The sequence below is a fragment of the Ambystoma mexicanum genome, chromosome 1q (genome assembly GCF_040938575.1).
Source record: "Ambystoma mexicanum isolate Mex_15411 chromosome 1q, UKY_AmexF1_1, whole genome shotgun sequence".
Taxonomy (NCBI): Eukaryota; Metazoa; Chordata; class Amphibia; order Caudata; family Ambystomatidae; genus Ambystoma; species Ambystoma mexicanum.
In genome coordinates, this window is record NC_090922.1 from 862,684,514 (window position 1) to 862,703,062 (window position 18,549).

Here is an 18,549-nt window from a genome sequence, read left to right on the forward strand (position 1 = left end):
GGAAGGGGGTGTTCTCTACAGGCAGCATGGCCTCAACGGCTGTCTACGCAACTTGTGCTCTGGCCAAGTATATGCACACCTTATGGGATGTACCCCTCAAATCCCTTGGATGATGATCTAGTATCTAATTCTAGTTACTCTCATTTCAACCCAATGTCATTGGCAACATTTTAGTTTTCATTTGAAATTGTATATTTTCTATGGAAATCGAAAAGGTTGCACAAAGCTCCCTTTTACTCTAATATGTCTTTTTAAATATCAATGGCTTTCACAACTCACAAATTACCAGTCATTAATGGAAATGTGGATGTTGTACACCCTTCCCCAAATCCAGTGTCAGACTACACCTATGAAAACCACATGGTTCAATTTGTTTAAGGGGTAGTTTTCCTTTCAGAAAATCATAATCTTAGGTGGATATACGATATAGTTGAATCACTATTCATTGTGTTCTAAATTAATAGCACAGCTTCCATAAACACAAGGTATGGATTTGCCACACCATAGCTTGTATGTCATTTACATGTAGATGCTAGAAACCAATGACACCACATTGTATATTGGAGCACTTTGCTGATGGGAAATATCTAATGGGAATGCATGTTTATATGCATCCTTCCTCTACTACCAGTACTTGTTCTTAATGATCGAAAAAATGAAGTGTGTTTTAAAAACTATCATTTATAAAAATAAAGTCAGTTTTATGTAGAAGTTGTGCATGTTATTTAAACACACTGGCCAAAAAGTGGAGATTTAAAATTGAATTAGATTGTGGTGTTTAGAAAGGAGTGAGTGTCCTATTAGAATTAGGTATTCAGAAAAATAGCTAGTTGATTCATGAAATGGCTGCGTGTGTATCAGACCTTGGTGAACATTTCAGTGGCAGAATGATTTTATTTTGTAAACAAGCTAGCTAGATTTATATAATATATTATGGTGACATTCCCAGCATAAAGTTAGGGAGCACCTTCGAATTGATTTTGCATTTATTAAAAGGATAAGTAGAACAAAACGTTGATTCTTAATGTAACCTGTTCCTTGTGCCAGAGTTGTGGGTTAGGATTGCATGACGGGTGTATTAAATCAGAGGTTGCCACTTAGTGAAAAGCTCCAATGCACCAAGATATCTTATCACCATGCTTGTTCTGTGTCTGTACATGTAACATTTGTGAGGGGAGACTGTGCTTCTCTGCCTGTTCAGTACGTGTGTAAGTGCTGTGTTTGTAAGGGAAGCTTGCACTGTTGCTTTGCATGATGTACCTGTTCATTGTGTGCAAGCGCACCTTGCAGTGCTGTTGCCGAGGCTGTGCCTCTTGGTGTGAAGCAAGCGTTTCCTGTCCTTTGTTTGCAGGACACTCTGATGCTGCCTATGTCATCGAAGGTGGAAACCTTGCAGCATGTGCTTTGTTTCCTGTGTGTAAATGACCTTTGCACTTTTTTTGCCAATGCTGCACATTTTTTGTGTTAAAGTGAGTGTAATTGTGTTCTGTATTTTTTTAGAGGGTAGGATGTGGTGGTTCTGTTTGCTATTTCTAATCATACCTGATATGCTTAATCCTCTCTGATATTTGTATTGTTTATCCTGCCTCATGTGGTTATGGTTTCGAATCATGCCAGAGTTTGAGAACACGAGATAGAAGGGGAGGGGTAGGGGGAGTGAGATGGGGATGGGGATGGAGGTGGAGAGGTAGAAGGAGGGGGGAAAGGGGGCAGGACTACAAGGAGGAGTGAGATAGAAGAAGGAAGCAAGCCACAGTCTAGGGCATATAGACTTTGTGGCAGAGGTGGAAAAAAAAGCATTCCGCCTACAGCAGCAAAAACCATGCACCAGCACTTACTAGAACCATTTGCGCTTCTGTTAACTTACTCAACTAAGTTAATCGAGTAAGCCATTTGAAAGGAAAGATGTATTTATATAAGGCTCACTCATCACCCGAGTTCCTGACCACGTCCAGAAAGGAACGTTTTAGGGACATACAAAATATTACTGTCGTAGTAAATTAAATATTCAAATAGGTTTACACCAAAGTTAGCATTTTTAAAAATCTAGGGCCCAAAAGCTCGAGAAAGGCATGAACTGTAAAAGTAGTTCTTTATTAAATAATAATTAGCGTAATTTACAGTAAACTAAACTGAGCCTGCTGATTTATTTATTAAGCTTTGGTTGCAAAGAGTTGAGACAATTTCTTTTAGTACTCATTAGAAGTTAAACACAATATTTCTAGCACACCCAAGAGTCTTTAACAATACAGAAAACATTTGACTTTTCTATGGGTTCCTGACCTTCCCACAGCACCTTTAAAATATTTTTAACGTAATGGGGAATTGGAGGATCATTAAAATAACGCAACAAAAAGGACATTCTAGCAATACCTAGAAATGGACATGCTTTGTTATTCGTCACTTCCATTACATCTGACCTAAATGTTTTGCATTTATCTTGGACCTTTAACTTAATGCTGATGACCATTATGCCCAACATACTTTTTTTTACTGTATAGCATCATGTTCCTATTAATGCTGTATTTTATTTATTTGCAGAGCCAGTGGTGCTGTGGAAGTTTCCAGACGACTTTACAGATCAGGTTTGCAATGAGATTTATATTTTCCTTTACGTTTATACAATATTAATATTGCATAGATAGATGTAGACTCAAACTAGACCCCCGAAGGTTGCAAAATGTCTTCAGTGGACTCCATCTATATATATATATATATATATATGAAAAATTATTTGTGGCAGCATTTGTAGCAAAGCTTTGTTCCTTATACACAAGTGGGGGATCTAGCTAGATGGCCACCACTGCGCAGACCAACACAGAACCTCGGATCCCCAGTGGCTATCCAGCCTCTCCTATGCAGGACCAGAATCCCCAACTACCCCGTTGCCTTCTACTTCCTTATTCAAGGATGTACACTAATTGCCTACTCCGCCTTGATAAAGACTTCGGACGAAACACGTGCTGGCTCTTCTCACATGCAACTAGCACTGCACGTGCTAGGATAACAATCACTTTAACCAAAAAGAAAACATTAACTTGTGAACCAAGACAAGGTTTATTGACCTTCTTAACTAATAAGCCCTAGCCAGGATGTCAACATAATCCAGCACCATTACCAACAAGGTTTTCCCACCCACTCTATCTTTGGGAATTTCTGAGTTTTTCCCAAGCAAAGCATGTACCAGGCTGCAGGATTCAACTAATTACTCGACCAGAGCGAACGTTAGCGCATGGGTCTGCCGTGCCGCCAAGCTCTCAACCCACCTATGTGTTTCTTATACAAGTCCACACTGTTTAACCAATCTGCACCAAATGTTACATAGTTACCTGTTGGGACCCTCAATAAATTGCTGGTTACATGGCATTTGGACTCCTCTACCACCTTCTACAGATTTCAGCACAAGTAAACATGCGTTTGTGGCTTGGTGAAGCATTGTTCCTTAAACAATTCCACACTGTTCACCAATCTGCACAAAATTTTACATAGTTACCTGTTAGGACCTTCAGGATGTTACTTGCTACTTGACATTTGGACACCCCACCCCTTTCCCTGGATTTCAGCGCCTTAACACACGAGACGGTTCCCTGAAATCGGTGAAACATCAATGTGGCTGTAGAAGGATCAGCCCCGACACAAGGAACAAAACTCGAGCTCTAGGCCCTAGGATCAGATTCAGGATATGCTTGAGTACAACTCAATCAAAACGGTTTTGGACGCCGACAAAGCCGTTAACTATTCAACAGAATTCCTCTTTGAATGGATTGTGTCCTCCCACATATTCCTCATCTTAGATATTCGTATCATCAGCTTTGCTGCTTCGGAAAAGTAATCTCCACACCAGAGAGCGCTGTGCTCGATGTCTTGGCATCGATGTCCCTCAAGTGCTGCCGTAGAGTGTCAACGTCATCCACAGTATAAATGGCTCGAGCCCCGCCCCTTGGCTTCAGTTATGTTTTTCCGAAAGCTTTCGCTTCATGTGTATGAAAACTGGCTTTAAAAAGTGCCTGAATTGTGGGAAGAAAATGTCTAAAAGACTGACCCCCATTGAGTTTGCCTCTGGTGTTTGGGTCTGGACCATTGAGTTGACGAATGCGGTTCCTGTAAAGCTATGACGAATGAAGCTCTCCAGAAACGACGAGGTAAATTGGCGGTGGGGGAGGAATCTTCGACGGACTCTTCAAAGAAAAATAAAGACTCTCAGCAGATTCTAGGGAAAAATCCTGACATAAATCTAATAAATCTAGGTTGAGAAATCAGTCAAGAAAATCTTTGTCTTCGAAGAAGAGGCGTCACCAATCTCCCTCTTCTTATTCTTCGTCATCTTCTGATACAGGGGTTATGGCTTGTCCATCAAGCCTCAATGATGCAAATCTTATAGAATGCGGCCCTGACGCCCTCGAAGAAATCGCGTGAAGACCATGCCCTGGCTCATTCTAAAGATGACGGAGGAAGGTCAGAAACTAGACTCTCTAAATCCGTCAAAAAATCATTGAGGGTGTCGTCAAAAGAAACCTCTCCGATACTTCATACGAAGAGCAAGACAGGCCTCTCAGTGCATAAACCGAAGGAGACCCAGACAAAATGGCGTTGGGTGTCAAACCATCATCAAAACCTGTGTCGAAGGTCTCCTCGACAACTCTGTCGAACACATACTCGATGACAGTGTAAAAGGTGGCGTTGACGCCTTCCTCGACAGCGCTTACATCAAAAGCTCCTTCAACATTATTGAAGCCAGCGTCGACATTATCAACGCCTTTGTCGAGGGCAACATTGATTCCGGCACCAGTATCAACGCCTTTGGCAAAACCAAGGTCAATGCCCTCACAAACCACGGGTAAAATGCTTCACCCTGTACCAAGAAAATACTTTTTCTAGTCTATGGCCTCTATTTATGAGGAGGAACAATCCTCGGAAGAGGAGATTTTCCCTTTTGGAGTTAAATATGGTACAAGGGATGTTCCTGAAGACCTAATTGACTCTCAGTCCAAAATATTTGACCTCTATGACTGTCTCCAAACAGCTAGTGTTCTAGACAAGTCACCTGAATTAGAATTCGACAAACCTGACCCAGCTGATCATGCAGACTCAGCATATAGAAATATTATGAATAGGGTGTGGAATTCATGGGGTGAAACAGAAATTCACCTACGAACAGGATGACATGACGGACATTCTCAGTCAAGATCCTCAAAAGGATCCTGTTCTTCCTTTTCACACAGCACTTCAGAGGAATGTTATGGCCGCTGCATGGAAAACCCCAGTATCTGGACCAGCGGTGAACAGAAATTTTGCTAGGAAATCTAGACCACTTTCCTCTGACCCTGACTATTTAACTAAGCATCCTACACCTGAAAGCTTAGTAGTCCAGGCAGCTACATCCACTAGACAATCTGCATACCCTTCTATTCCCCCATATAAGGACGATAATGCCTGGTCTTGTAAGATTTTTTCTTTGAGCAGTGTTGCTTTAAAGTGAACAAATGTGACTTGCACCCTTTTCAAGATTCTCACACACCCTGTGGGATTGTATTACTGCCGCGGCTGAACACATTCCGGATGGCGAGGAACGAGACGGCTTCCTTGCGATTGTGAAGGATGGAAAGGAGGCTATTGGGGAATGCCTTCAATCAGGACTGGACACTGCTGACAGCATCAGCAGGTCCATGGCGTCTAGCACAGTGCTACGCAGGTTTGCCTGGCTGAGAAAGTGGGGCTTTGCACCGGACATGCAGGCCAGATTTCTCAATATGTCATTTGACGGTTTGAGGCTGTTCGGCAGCAAGGCGGATGAAAGTTTGGAGAAGCTGCAGACCTCTAAAGCTGTGGCTAAGTCACATAGCACCTCCGTACATCAACATCAGCAACACGCCTACTCAGGCTCATCTTCCTGGAGGGGTCGTCCTTTCTGTTTTTATTCCTAATTTGGAGGAGGAAAAGTACAGACTTGTTGTCAAAGAGAATTTCCTCGGAGTGGACGAGGAAAGGGTGCTAGATCAGCCCCATGAGCGGCATCTGTCCCCTCAGCTGCTGCAAAGCCACTCTGAGACCTTGACCCACAAGACCCCAGTGGGAGGCAGGATCTCTCAGCATCTGAACGAATGGCAGGGCATTACTTCAGATGCTTGGGCACTGGAAACAGTGGCTCAAGGTTACTGCCCTCCTTTTCAGAAAAGTCCTCAAGGCCATCCACCGGGATACAACTCCAGATCCGCTCCTGTTGCAGGAAATGTTAATCCTGCTAGAGAAAGGTGCAATAGAGCATGTACCTGTAGCAGAGAGGAACAAGGGTTGGTATTCCCCATACTTCCTCATCCCAAAGGAGGACAGAGGATTGAGACCCATCTTGGACTTAAGAAATTTGAACAAGTTCCTCAGGAACGACAAGTTCAAGATGGTAACCCTTTCTCAGATCCTTTAGGCTCTCCAACTCCAGGACTGGTTGGTATCATTGGACCTTCAGGATGCTTGCTTTCATGTGCCAATCCATCTCAAGCACAGGAAGTACCTGAGGTTCGCGATTGGCAGTTCTCACTATCAGTTTCAAGTTCTGCCATTCGGGTTGACCTCCGCCCGAGGGTTTTTACCAAGCTGATGGCGGTAGTGGCAGCGAGTCTCAGGAGAGGGGGGATTCATGCTTACCCTTACCTGGATGATTGGTTAATCAGGGCACGTTCACCCGAACAGGCCCAGGAACATCTGAGCATGACCTGACACTTCTTACACAGACTGGGCTTCACTCTGAATTACAAGAAGTCAAATTTGATACCATTCCAAAGACTCCAATTCATCAGAGCAGTCCTGGATACTTCGTTGGGCAAAGCCTCGCCTCCCGAGGTAAGAGCTCACCACGTTCTGCAGATAATAACAAAGTTCCAGAATGCTCAGCATCTGCTGTCCTTCGATTTTTTAAGGTTGCTCGGCCTCAAGACATACTGTATTTTTCTGGTGCCAGAGGCCAGATTGAGAATGAGATCCCTTCAATGGGCCCTCAGGACTCAATGGTCCCAATTTTTGGGGAATATATCAGATCTTTTGCAAGTTCCAGCCAGGGTAGCTCAAGATCTTCTATGGTGGGCTTGCAAGGACAAATTTCTCAAGGGAGAATCTTTTTGGCAACCATGGCTGGAGATAACAGTAGTGATGGATGCCTCACTCACAGGGTGGGGAGCCCACACCAATGATCTGACAATCAGCGGTCATTGGTCTCTATCGGAGTCCAAACTACACATCAACCTTTTGGAGCTGAGGGCAATCAGACTAGCGCTGAAGGCCTTTCTGCCCTCTGTACGGAGAAAGAATGTCCTGATCATGACCGACAACACAGTGGCCATGTACTACCTCAACAAGAGAGGGGGCGTAGGGTCACTACCACTGTGCAGAGAGGCAATGAAGCTCTGGTTCTGGGCAATGCAAGAAGGAATCTCTCTGTCTGCAGTTCACCTAGCCAGAGAGCAGAAATGGCAGCGGACGCTCTGAGCAGGCAGAGCAGAGTCTCCCACAAGTGGGAGCTAGCTCAGGATGTCCTTCAAGAGATCTTCAACCTTTGGAGAACCCCACAAGTGGATCTGTTCATGACCAGTTTCAACAGGAAGTGCGAAATGTACTGCTCAACAGAATTTCCTCCAATAGGGGCTCTATGGGACGTGTTCGCAGTGGACTGGGAATTTCCACTCCCATACAAGTTTCCTCCAGTTCCTGTGATTCCTCACGTAATTAGGAGGTTGAGAAAGTTCTGTAAAACCATGATCCTAATTGCCCCGGATTGGGCTAGGAGGACGTGGTACCCTGACCTTCTGGACATGTCCATCTCCCCGCCAATAAGTCTTCCACTAAGAGAGGATCTTCTCTCGCAATAGGAAGGCCAGGTTCTCCATCCAGAGATCAAGACACTCAGTCTTCAGGCGTGATTTCTGAGAGGCTGAGATATAAGGATTGGGACCTCCCGGACGATGTAATGGAGATTTTGCTTTCAGCCAGAAGACCAGCAACAAAACCTTTTTACCGGTGTCGTCATAACAAGTTTAGTAACTGGTGCAAAGATAACAATGGGGATCCATTCCTATGTGGTGCACCTATGGTACTTCGTTTCCTATTACATTTGGCCAATCGAGGCCTCCAGATTGGCACAATGAAAGGATACTAAGCTGCGCTTTCTATTTTTAAGCGCTCCTCGGAAGAGGCATCTTACTTTCAAATTTCATTGATGTTTGGGATCTAAATTAGTATTAACATTTCTTACATGCATTCCTTTCGAGCCTTTGCATTCTTGTCCACTAAGGCTTCTTACTTTGAAGACATCCTTCTAGTGGCTATTACATCAGCCTGCAGGGTGAGTGAGTTACAGGCTCTCTTGTAAGCCTCCTCACACCATCTTCCATAAAGACACAGTTATACTTAAAGTCAAACCTTCATTTCTACCAAAAATAGTCTCTGGCTTTCACTTGTCTCAAAAGATCACATTGCCATCTTTTGAGGGGATTGGGTCCTCCGACGTATTCCATATCTATGACAGTAATCACCACAACTGTGCTGCTTCGGAAAATCTTTCGGCATCTGCGTCCTGCGTCAATGACGTTGATACGCCACCCTCGAGGACCTCCTCCCACGGCATCACTGGATGTTCTAAGTAGGACACACGACGCCCGTAGCCTCAGTTCCGTTTTTTCCACGAACGTGTTCACTTCAGAGATCTCGGCGCGCCTCGACTCTTTGGAGTTTCTGTTCTTTATCGGTTCTTCGAACCTGTTCGTTTGTGAAGTTATCTTTCGTGATGTCTACCTCGTCTTTCACCTCGCGTCCGGGCTTTAAGATGTGCGGGGACTGTGGGTCCAAGATGTCGGTGACGGACTCGCACGATGCCTGCCCCATGTGCCTCGGGGAGGCCCATGACACGGATGATTGTGTCGACTGCCAGTCGCTTACGTCCAAAGCCTTGCGGGAGCACAAGAAGAAACTGTCGGTCGGTAAGGTGTCCAAGCCGCGGAAGTTGAGGTCTGCAGGGCTTTCGACGGACGATTCGAGGGGAGACTCTCTGCATCGTCGTCAGAAGTCCAGTAGGTCTCGTCCCGGAGTAGGTCCCGCCACTCCTCTGCCTCTTCGAGGCACTCCTGGAAGCGCCGTCATCGGTCGCCTTCCCCGTCCTCATCTGATGAATCCGCCCGTCGGCGGGTCACTTATCCCACCAAGCATGCGATGCCGGAGGAATGGGCTTCCTTCGGTAAGAAAATGCTAGCGATTATTGAATCGCAGGGCACTAGTCCGTCCGCGCCTCCGAGTGTGATCGGTCGTGATCGGTCGAGGGACACCGCTTGTATGCCTTCAGGCTCGGGTGGTCGCCACGATTCGTGGGAAAGGTCCCGTTCGGACTAGGGGAATCGTTCTCGTCATGCCCGTTCCAGGTCCGGGTCCTCGACGCACTCGAGACCGTGTGCACCTGTGACGTCTTCGAGGAAGACGTCGACGCCTGTGGCGGCCAGGTCATCGAAGGACTCTTTTGAGGCTCCGCCTCCGAAGAAGTCGTTGATGCCATCGGCGTCTAGGCTGTTGAGGAACACGCTCGTGGCTCCACTCTCGAGGCCTGTGTCGACTCTGTTGATGCTGTCTGCGCCGCGTTCTGCGTCGATGCTGATTCACTCGATGCCCTCGATGCCTTTCGAGGTTGTTTCAACGGGGGTACCCTGGGGCATGGTGGAACCCCCTAGAAAGGCTCTGGCCAAGGTCAAGCATGGCTTTGTTCCCCATTCTGTACCTTTTTACCGCCATCTTGAGTACATTTCAGAGGTGGATGAGGGCTCTGATGATGGCATGGTTCCTGATGCAGTGCCAGATGAGATTCTCTCGGGCCATAGCCAAATTGAGGACCTGCGTCAGTCCCTGCACGACGCCAGTGGTCTGGACACCTCTCCGGAGGTGGAGTTTTTTAGACCTGAACCTGGCACTCATGTCGACTCCTCGTACCGGCGCCTTATGTCTAGGGTCACCGAGTTCTTGGGGTGGTCTGCTCCTCCAGGGGATTTTCTTCAGGATGACCTTACGGATATCCTCGACCAAGGTCCACCAACTGACCCGGTACTGCCGTTCCATATGGCTCTACAGAGGAGGGTGTTGCGGTGGCTTGGACTGCTCCGCAGAGTCTCCCGGCAGTGGGCAAGTCTTTGCCGTGAAAATACCACCCAGCCAGTAGCGACCCCTGCTACTGGACCAAGCATCCCACTCTGGAGAGTTTGGTGGTGCAGACGGCTACAGCCCCAGCAAAACAGGCGTCGTATCCTACCATCCCTCCTGATGGGGACGACAAGCGTTTTGATGGTTGAGCGAAGAAAGTGTTTTCTTCAGGGGGTATGGCGCTTCAGGCGGCCAACTCTGTGTGTGCCTTGTCTCGTTTCACGCACACTCTGTGGAACTGTTTCGAGCACCGTAATACGCAGGTTTGCGTGGTTGCGGAAGATGTGGTTTGCTCCTGATGTGCAGGCCCGGCTCCTCAACATGCCCTATGATGGGGAACATCTTTTTGACAGCAAGGCTGACGAGAGCCTTGAGGGGTTGCAGACCTCCAAAGCTGCAGCGAAGTCGTTGGGTGCTGCAGTTCGACAACCTCCACCTTTTTGTCCTAGGGGACAGCAATGGAGGGGAGGTTCCTTTCGTTATTACTCATCCTTTGGTAAAGCGAGAGGAGCTGCTAGTCAAAGGGGCCACCGTAGGAGTGCCAGAGGTGGAAAACAAGGTACTCAAGGTGCCAAGGCCGCTCGGGCAGTTGCCCCTTTGCCCTCAGACAACGCCGCAGCCGCTTCAGCTCAGTCATGAGGCCATGTCCCATGGTTCGCCGTTTGGGGGAAGGCTGGCGCAGCATCTTGCAGAGTGGCGTGCCATTACTTCAGATGTGTGGGTTCTGGAGATCATAGCCCACAGCTTCTGTCTTCCTTTCCGGCAGAGGCCTCACAACAATCCACCGGGGAATCTCTCTTTGAAGATTCCGGATCCGCTCCTTGCGCAGGGAATTCAATCCCTGCTGGAGAAAGGCGCCATAGAACTGGTGCCTGTAGCGGAGAGGAACAAGGGATGGTATTCCCCTTATTTTTTGATTTCCAAGAAAGACGGGGGATTGAGACCCATCATGGACTTGCGCGGTTTGAACAAACTCCTCAGGAAGGACCAGTTCAAGATGGTTACTCTCTCTCGAGTCCTCCAGGCCCTTCAACGTCAGGACTGATTGGTGTCTCTCGACCTCAAGGACGCTTATTTTCATGTGCCGATCCATCCAAAGCACAAGAAGTACCTGAGGTTCACGGTTGGCGACTCGCACTTTCAGTTTCGGGTCCTGCCGTTCGGAATGACGTCCACCCCGAGGGTCTTCACCATGGTAGTGGTGGCAGTGCATCTCAGGAAAGGGGGAATTCACGTCTACCCCTACCTGGACGATTGGTTGATCAGGGCGCGCTCTCCCGAGCAAGTCCTGGATCATCTGTCGGTCACCTGCCACTACCTCCACAAGCTGGGCTTCTCCCTCAACTTAAAGAAGTCCCATTTGACACCAACTCATAGGCTCCAGTACATAAGAGCAGTGCTCGGCACGTTCCTGGGGCAGTGTTTTCCTCCTCAGGTGAGGGCTCATCACTTTCAGCAGATGGTGCACAAGTTTCAGCTTGCCCAGAGTCTCCCAGAGTTCGAGTTCTTGAGATTGCTCAGCCTCATGGCATCCTGCATTCTTCTGGTGCCCGAGGCCAGGTTGCGGATGAGATCTTTGCAATGGGCACTCAAGCTCCAATTGTCAGTCGCCCCGGACTTTCTGTGGTGGGCTGTCGAAGGCAATCTGATGAAGGGGGCTCCTTTTTGGCTACCCTGGCCGGAGGTGACGATTGTGACGGACGCATCCCTCACGGGATGGGGAGCTCATGCCAACGAGTTGACTGTCAGCGGTTGTTGGTCTCCGTCGGAGTCCAGACTCCATATCAATCTGTTGGAGCTGAGGGCCGTCAGGCTTGCCCTGAAGGCTTTTCCACCAACTGTGCGAGGAAAGAATGTCCTGATCCTGACGGACAACACAGTGGCCATGCACTACCTCAACAAAAAGGGGGGGGGGAAGGGTCACTTTCTCTGTGCAGGGAGCCGATGCAGCTCTGGTTCTGGGCAATCCAGCAGGAAGTTTCAATCTCGGCAGTTCATCTGGCCGGAGACGAAAACGAGACGACGGACGCTCTGAGCAGGCAGAGCACAAACTCTCATGAGTGAGAGTTGGCTCAGGAGATTCTCCTGGAGATCTTCGCCCTTTGGGGGACCCCTCAAGTGGATCTCTTCGCCTCCAGTGTCAACCGGAAGTGCGAAAGGTTCTGCTTGCGGGAATTTCCTCCAAAAGGAGCCTTAGGAGACACGTTCGTGGTGGAGTGGTCTTTCCCACTGCTGTACGCGTTTCCTCCAGTCCCCGTCATCCGGTAAGTGCTGCAGAGGTTACGAATGTTCGGTTCCCGAATGATCCTCATTGCTCCGGCGTGGGCCTGGAGGACGTGGTACCTTCTCGACTTGCCCATCTGCCCTCCACGTCGTCGTCCCTACCAAGACAATCTGCACTCACGGGAGGGGGGTCAGGGTCTCCATCCAGAGGTCAGATCCCTCAACCTTCACGCTTGCTTTCTGAAAGGTTGAGGTAAAAGGATTGGGACCTCCCTGAAGCCGTGATGGAGGTGTTGCTTTCGGCCACAAGGCCCACAACTAAGTCCCTGTACCGTTGGCGTAAATTCTGTGACTGGTGCAGAGTTAAGAATGGGGATCCTTTTGAATGTGGCATTCCCATGGTTCTGTCTTTTTTTCTTTCTTTGGCCCACAGGGGCTTGCAAGTGGGTACCATGAAAGGTTACCTGGCGGTGCTGTCCATATTTAAGTGCTCGTCTGAAGAATGTTCCTATTTTAAGATTCCTTTAATTTTTCAGTTTTTGAAAGGGCCCACTAATGTGTTCCCTCCGTCACCTTTTCTGGTGCCCGGTTGGGATTTGAACCTTGTTCTTAAGTTTCTTATGGGTGCTCCGTTTGAGCCTTTGCATTCTTGCCCTTTGAGACTGTTAACTCTTAAAACCTTGTTTTTGTTGCGGTTACTTCCGCTCGCAGAGTGGGTGAGTTACAGGCACTTTCAGTTAAGCCACCCTTCACTGTGCTTCATAAGGAAAAAAACTACAACTTAGGCTATGGGCGTTGTGCGTCCTACTTATCACATCGGGTGACGTCGGCCGTCGCAGGAGGTCCTCGGGGAGGGCGCATCGACGTAGGACGCAGACGCCGAAAATTTTCCAAAGCAGCACAGCTGTGGTGATTACTGTCAAAGATATGGAATACATCGTCGGACCATCCCATCGAAAGAACATTACCAGTTAAGAGAGTAACTTGGTCTTTTGGTTGCGGTCACTTCCGCTCGCAGAGTGAGTGAGTTACAGGCACTTTCAGTTAAGCCACCCTTCACTGTACTTCATAAAGACAGGGTTGTCCTTAGAGTTTGTCCTTCCTTTCTTCCGAAAGTGGTGTCGGAATTTCATTTAGGCTAGTAGCTTGTTCCTTCGGCATTTCATCCTCCTCCACATCCTGCTAAGGAAGAGGAGAGGCTCCATAGGCTCGATCCTAGGAGAGCTTTCAGATTTTATATTTCACGCATGTCCCGGGTCAGAGTGGACGATCAACTCTTCATTGGTTACGCTGGTAAGCGTTTGGAACAAGCTGTGACTAAGCAGACTTTGTCTCGCTGGAATTTTCTGGGTATTTCTGAGTGTTACCGCTTGGCGGGTAAGAACCCACCGGTCGGCTTGCGGGCCCATTCTACCAGGGGTATGGCTGCCTCTACTGCCCTACAGAGGGGTGTTCCTATTCGTAACATCTGTGACGCAGCCACCTGGGTTTCGGTCCATAGTTTTGTACGTCACTACTCCCTCAATTCCATCCATGGGCAGGATCTGGCCTTTGCAAGGCGGTCCTTTGCTCCGCAATTTGATTGGGCATACTACATTTCTTTTGCTAAATTCTTTTCCCACCTCCTTGCATTGGTACTGCTTTGGGAGTCTGTCATAGATATGGAATACGTCGGAGGACCCAATCCCCTCGAAGAACAAGTTACTCTCTTACCTGGTAACGTTCTTTCGATGGGATGGTCCGACAACGTATTCCATATTGCTCCCTCCCTGCCTTCCCCACTACAGAATTTCTTATGCGATTGCAGCTTCCTTTTCCGCAAGGCTTTGTGTGGTCAGACTGGCAGAAGACTGGTGCCACACGCTCTGGGGAAAAAACTACAACTGAGGCTACGGGCGTTGTGCGTCCTACTTATAACATCCAGTGACGTCGGCCGTCGGAGGAGGTCCTCGAGGGCGGCGTATCGACATCCTCGACGTAGGACGCAGACGCCGAAAGATTTTCCGAAGCTTGATTACTGTCATAGATATGGAATACGTCGTCGGACCATCCCATCGAAAGACTGTTACCAGGTAAGAGAGTAACTTGTTCTTCTATCCTCCTCCTCATGCAAGTAAGGAGGAAGAAAGACTCCACAGGCTGGACCCAGAAAGGGCTATCAGCTTTTATATTTCTAGACTGGCAAAATTTCGGCAAAGTGACCAACTTTTCATTGGATACACTGGCCACAAATTGGGCCTGGCAGTAATGAAACAGACCTTATCCAGATGGATAATTTTAGCAAATGGAGACTGTTACAAGCTGGCAGCTATAGAACCTCCAGATGGCTAAGGGCTCATTCGACTAGGGGCATGGCGACTTAGACGGCTCTTCAGAGGGGTGTCCTGGTACAAGATATTTGTGTAGTGGCCACCTGGTCGTCAATGCACACTTTTGTGAAACACTATTGTTTAGATTCCACCTCAGCCCATGGGGGGGTCTTTTTGCTAAGGCCGTTCTACATACGGTCCATGAGTAAAATTAATTAGTACTCCCTCCTCCAAATTTATACTGCTTTGGGAGTCTAAGATGAGGAATACGTGGAAGGGCACAATCCATTCGAAGAACAAGTTACTTACCAACTGTAACGTTCTTTTGATTGGATGTTCCTCCCAACCTTCCCTGCCGTACAATGTATGTATTTTACACTCCATGTTCCTTGAGAGCTTACGGTCTAAGGGTACGCCTTATCAACTCATCAATTGCGATTGAAACAACAGAACTGAAGCTGACGTGTGCGGCTTGAGCCATTTATACTGCGGATGACGTTGACACTCTACGGCAGCCCTCGAGGGACATCAATGTCATGACATCGAGGACAGCACCCTCTGGTGTGGATCTTTTTTTTTTTTTTCCAAAGCAGCAAAGCTAGTGATACCAATATCTAAGATGAGGAATATGTGGGAGGAACATCCAATCGAAAGAACATTACAGTTGGTAAGTAACTTGTTCAACTCACTGGACCCCACAGGAATGCCACCACATCACCTTCGTCTGAAAGTTGAGTCACCCATCATGCTACTTCGCAATCTGGACCCACCTAAACTGTGTAATGGCACAAGGCTATGCATTAAATTGCTGCCCAACATAATGTAAACTACAGTGTTCACTAGGAAGGGAAACACACATTTGTGTTTACAAACCAGCCTTACAATGAACATGTACTTTAGTAATATTTAACTTTAGGTCCATAGCGGTTGGCAGTCACCTATCATGCTGCAAAGGAATGTCTCAAGAACAGTTGTACAATTCGGAAGAGTTTTTAAGAAGAACAATACATTGTGTTGTGTAGTCTTCATGAGAAAACATTTTTAAAATGAGAAATAATGGAAGAATGTAGTGAATTTTTCTTTTCACCTTTCTTATGGCGACTTTCTGAAAAGCGTAGAGCTACCTTTAAGGTATTTCTAACAAATAGTAGCTATAAGAAAATAAAATCCCGGGCAACGGCGGGTATATCAGCTTAGGTGCTGTATAAACTCTAGTTGGCACAAAAATGGCTTCCTTGTGGGGCAAAATTAAGAGGACTCTTAGATGTTGTATTTTGGGTAGATAATTGTACATAATAGAAAAAAATACAAGACTTGGTAACTCTATCCACATTATTTCAATCGCTGTAACGGCTTCATTTTCGAACCCCTAACTTTTTCTTACAGCCATGCCTCTCTTTTGATGGCGCTCCTTAGCTCCTCCATAATATATGCATGCATGTCTGTCATTTTAAGACTTACACATATCACTTTTTAAAATAAGCCTATTTAGCTGAGACTGCTCTTTATTTTGTCCGGGGATGCTTTTCACATGCATCCATACACTAGAATGACCTGCCTACCAGTAACCGGACCGTGGCGCTCTTATTTAACTAGAAAAAGGGTAATGCCATGTACACCTGCCGTCTGCAGCATTGGAACCTACATTATCACACAGGGCATCACCAAGCCTCTGTTTCTGTATTGAATTCTTTCTTGCATAAAAATGAGACCTCATGATTTATCGTTTTTTTGAGATTTGTGTAAATGTCTACCTTGAAGCTTGTATTTCAAAAAAAGGTAGCAAGCGCTCCTCTCCAGAAAGAACATGGCATGATAACCTGTTAGCGCCTGCTACCTGTTTTTGAAATATTTGCAAGGAACTTGGGGTTGAACTTGGGGTTGATCACCCTGAGTTACCTCGGGGCAACCAGACGTGGACTCCCTGCTCACTGTGTTCAGAGAGGCACAGCTTCACCTCACTGATGAGGCCCAACAAGGCTGAAACACATGTGTGGGGTTGTTGTTGGTACTCTTGTTCAGAGAGGAATTGCCATAGCATTTCAGTGCTGGACTAAAGTGCAGAAAACGGCAAAAAGAGTGGTGGTCAAAGAGGCATTAAGGGGGAGTGAGGTTGATATGGGATGCGAAGAGTAGAAAGCAGCATGGTGTTGTATTTGTAAATCTCAGATGGGGCAGTCAATTTAAAAAGAAAATGCTGCACAGTAGTTCAGTGGTTTAGGACATATTTTGAAAGACGTGTTGATGTGGTTTAGACCCTGGCAAGGATTACTCCCTTTTATGCTTCTGCAGGTGTGCACATTTCTCGCTCTACAGGCAGCACGTGGAGCTCTTCTCCTTGAGGAGCTGAGACAAGGATACGTAATACCTTTGCTATTAAACATCAAGCAAGACTTAGTAAATGTACTCTCATTAAGAAGCATCTAAAAGCCAAAACATCATGAGCATTAAAGGACTGCATTGGTAGCATTTGCAGGGTTTGGGATAAAGCCCTGTGGTGTTTGATCCTATTGACTGAATAAGATACCTTCAATAAAGTTACTGAAGTGGTCCCTTGACAAAAGCCTTCTCTAGCAGGCTTGAGCAAAAACCCCACCAGAGAACCCAGAATCTCTGGCAGAAGTCCTCCAGAGTATTGGCACAAGCGGAGGAAGGGCATGCACAGTAACGTCGAAGTACCACGTTGAAATGTAAAGGTATAAGGCTGAGAATGTAATCGCAATCCATAAGTGCTTCAGCAGAGATGGAAGTGTGTTGTCAGGTGGATAACTCCCGGGTTAAGCACCTGCCTCTTACATGGGTCAAGCCTGTCTTTAGCAACTGTAAATCCAGGCAGGTCTGACTCACTCACTCATTCATCTTTTTGAAGTTCATAAATGGTGTATCATTCAATTTGGTAATAATAACAGCATTTAATGCAGCACTCTGAAGCATGAGGAACCTGAAATGAAGGACATTTAGGATCCGGGTGTCATAATTATTATTCACTTCTAGCACTTTGAGTATGCTTACCAAATATACCCACTTTAAGAACAAAAAAAGGCAGGAGTGTCTTTGGTTTGTGAATATCAGAATTTGACTTTTGTTTTCTTCAAGTGGCTGCACGTCTCGTGGTCAACAAAGGGCACAGTCCATCCTTCCGAAGCCCTGTCTAATATTTCTACAGCTCAAAACTTTGAGACAAACTAGGGGTTTCACCTCTGCCTGCAACATAAAATAAGAAGTGGTTGCCTTGAATATTCAAATGGACTAGCTGCCCTATGGCATGTACCGTACACAATCTCCATTTAGTTCATTAGAGACCTCTGGGGCAGATACATGTATTGTAATTTTTGCTTGTTTTGCCAGATCACCAAAGCCTCTTCTCTGCAATGTTCTGGTCTTCACCTCAGATCCATTTTAACCCCAGCTGAATTATCCTTCTTCTTTATACTTCTGTGTATGTCTGCTCCTCCTGCTGCCTGGTAACTCTGTGAAGGATGCCCATGGGTATGGTTAACCATGATCCAGATCTGTATTTTGATGGACAAATCTGATTTTTAATGGCGGTGAGAATCCGTGAATTCTCATAGTGGAGTGTTAGTGGCAAGCGAATTTTGATGCTCCTCCTCCCAGTCCTAGCTGGGTTTAGTGAGGTTTCAAGTGTCACGCTCACCTGGTCTCCACGGGGGCGTGCTCGTGTGCGAAGGATGATGTCTGCACTGGCGGTGTTCTGCTTAATAAGGGCCTGTTTGCGTCTTCCCTTCTGTCTTGCCTCAGGAGATGTTCGTCTGCAAGTTGAAACAAGATATTAGCCAACTGTGTGGAGCTGGTTTTGGTTTTCACCTCCTTCCGTGTTATCCTTCTCTTC

At 46.8% G+C, this 18,549-nt stretch overlaps 1 protein-coding gene across 2 annotated transcripts in view; it reads left to right on the top strand.

The window, feature by feature from the left end:
• DENND1B (DENN domain containing 1B) overlaps positions 1–18,549 on the top strand; it is a 2,623,009-nt gene that overhangs the window by 416,084 nt on the left and 2,188,376 nt on the right. For both annotated transcript variants that reach the window (XM_069641511.1, XM_069641512.1), the window contains exon 3: positions 2,542–2,585. In XM_069641511.1, the coding sequence (XP_069497612.1) occupies positions 2,542–2,585 (44 nt within the window). The remainder of the gene's footprint in view (positions 1–2,541; positions 2,586–18,549) is intronic.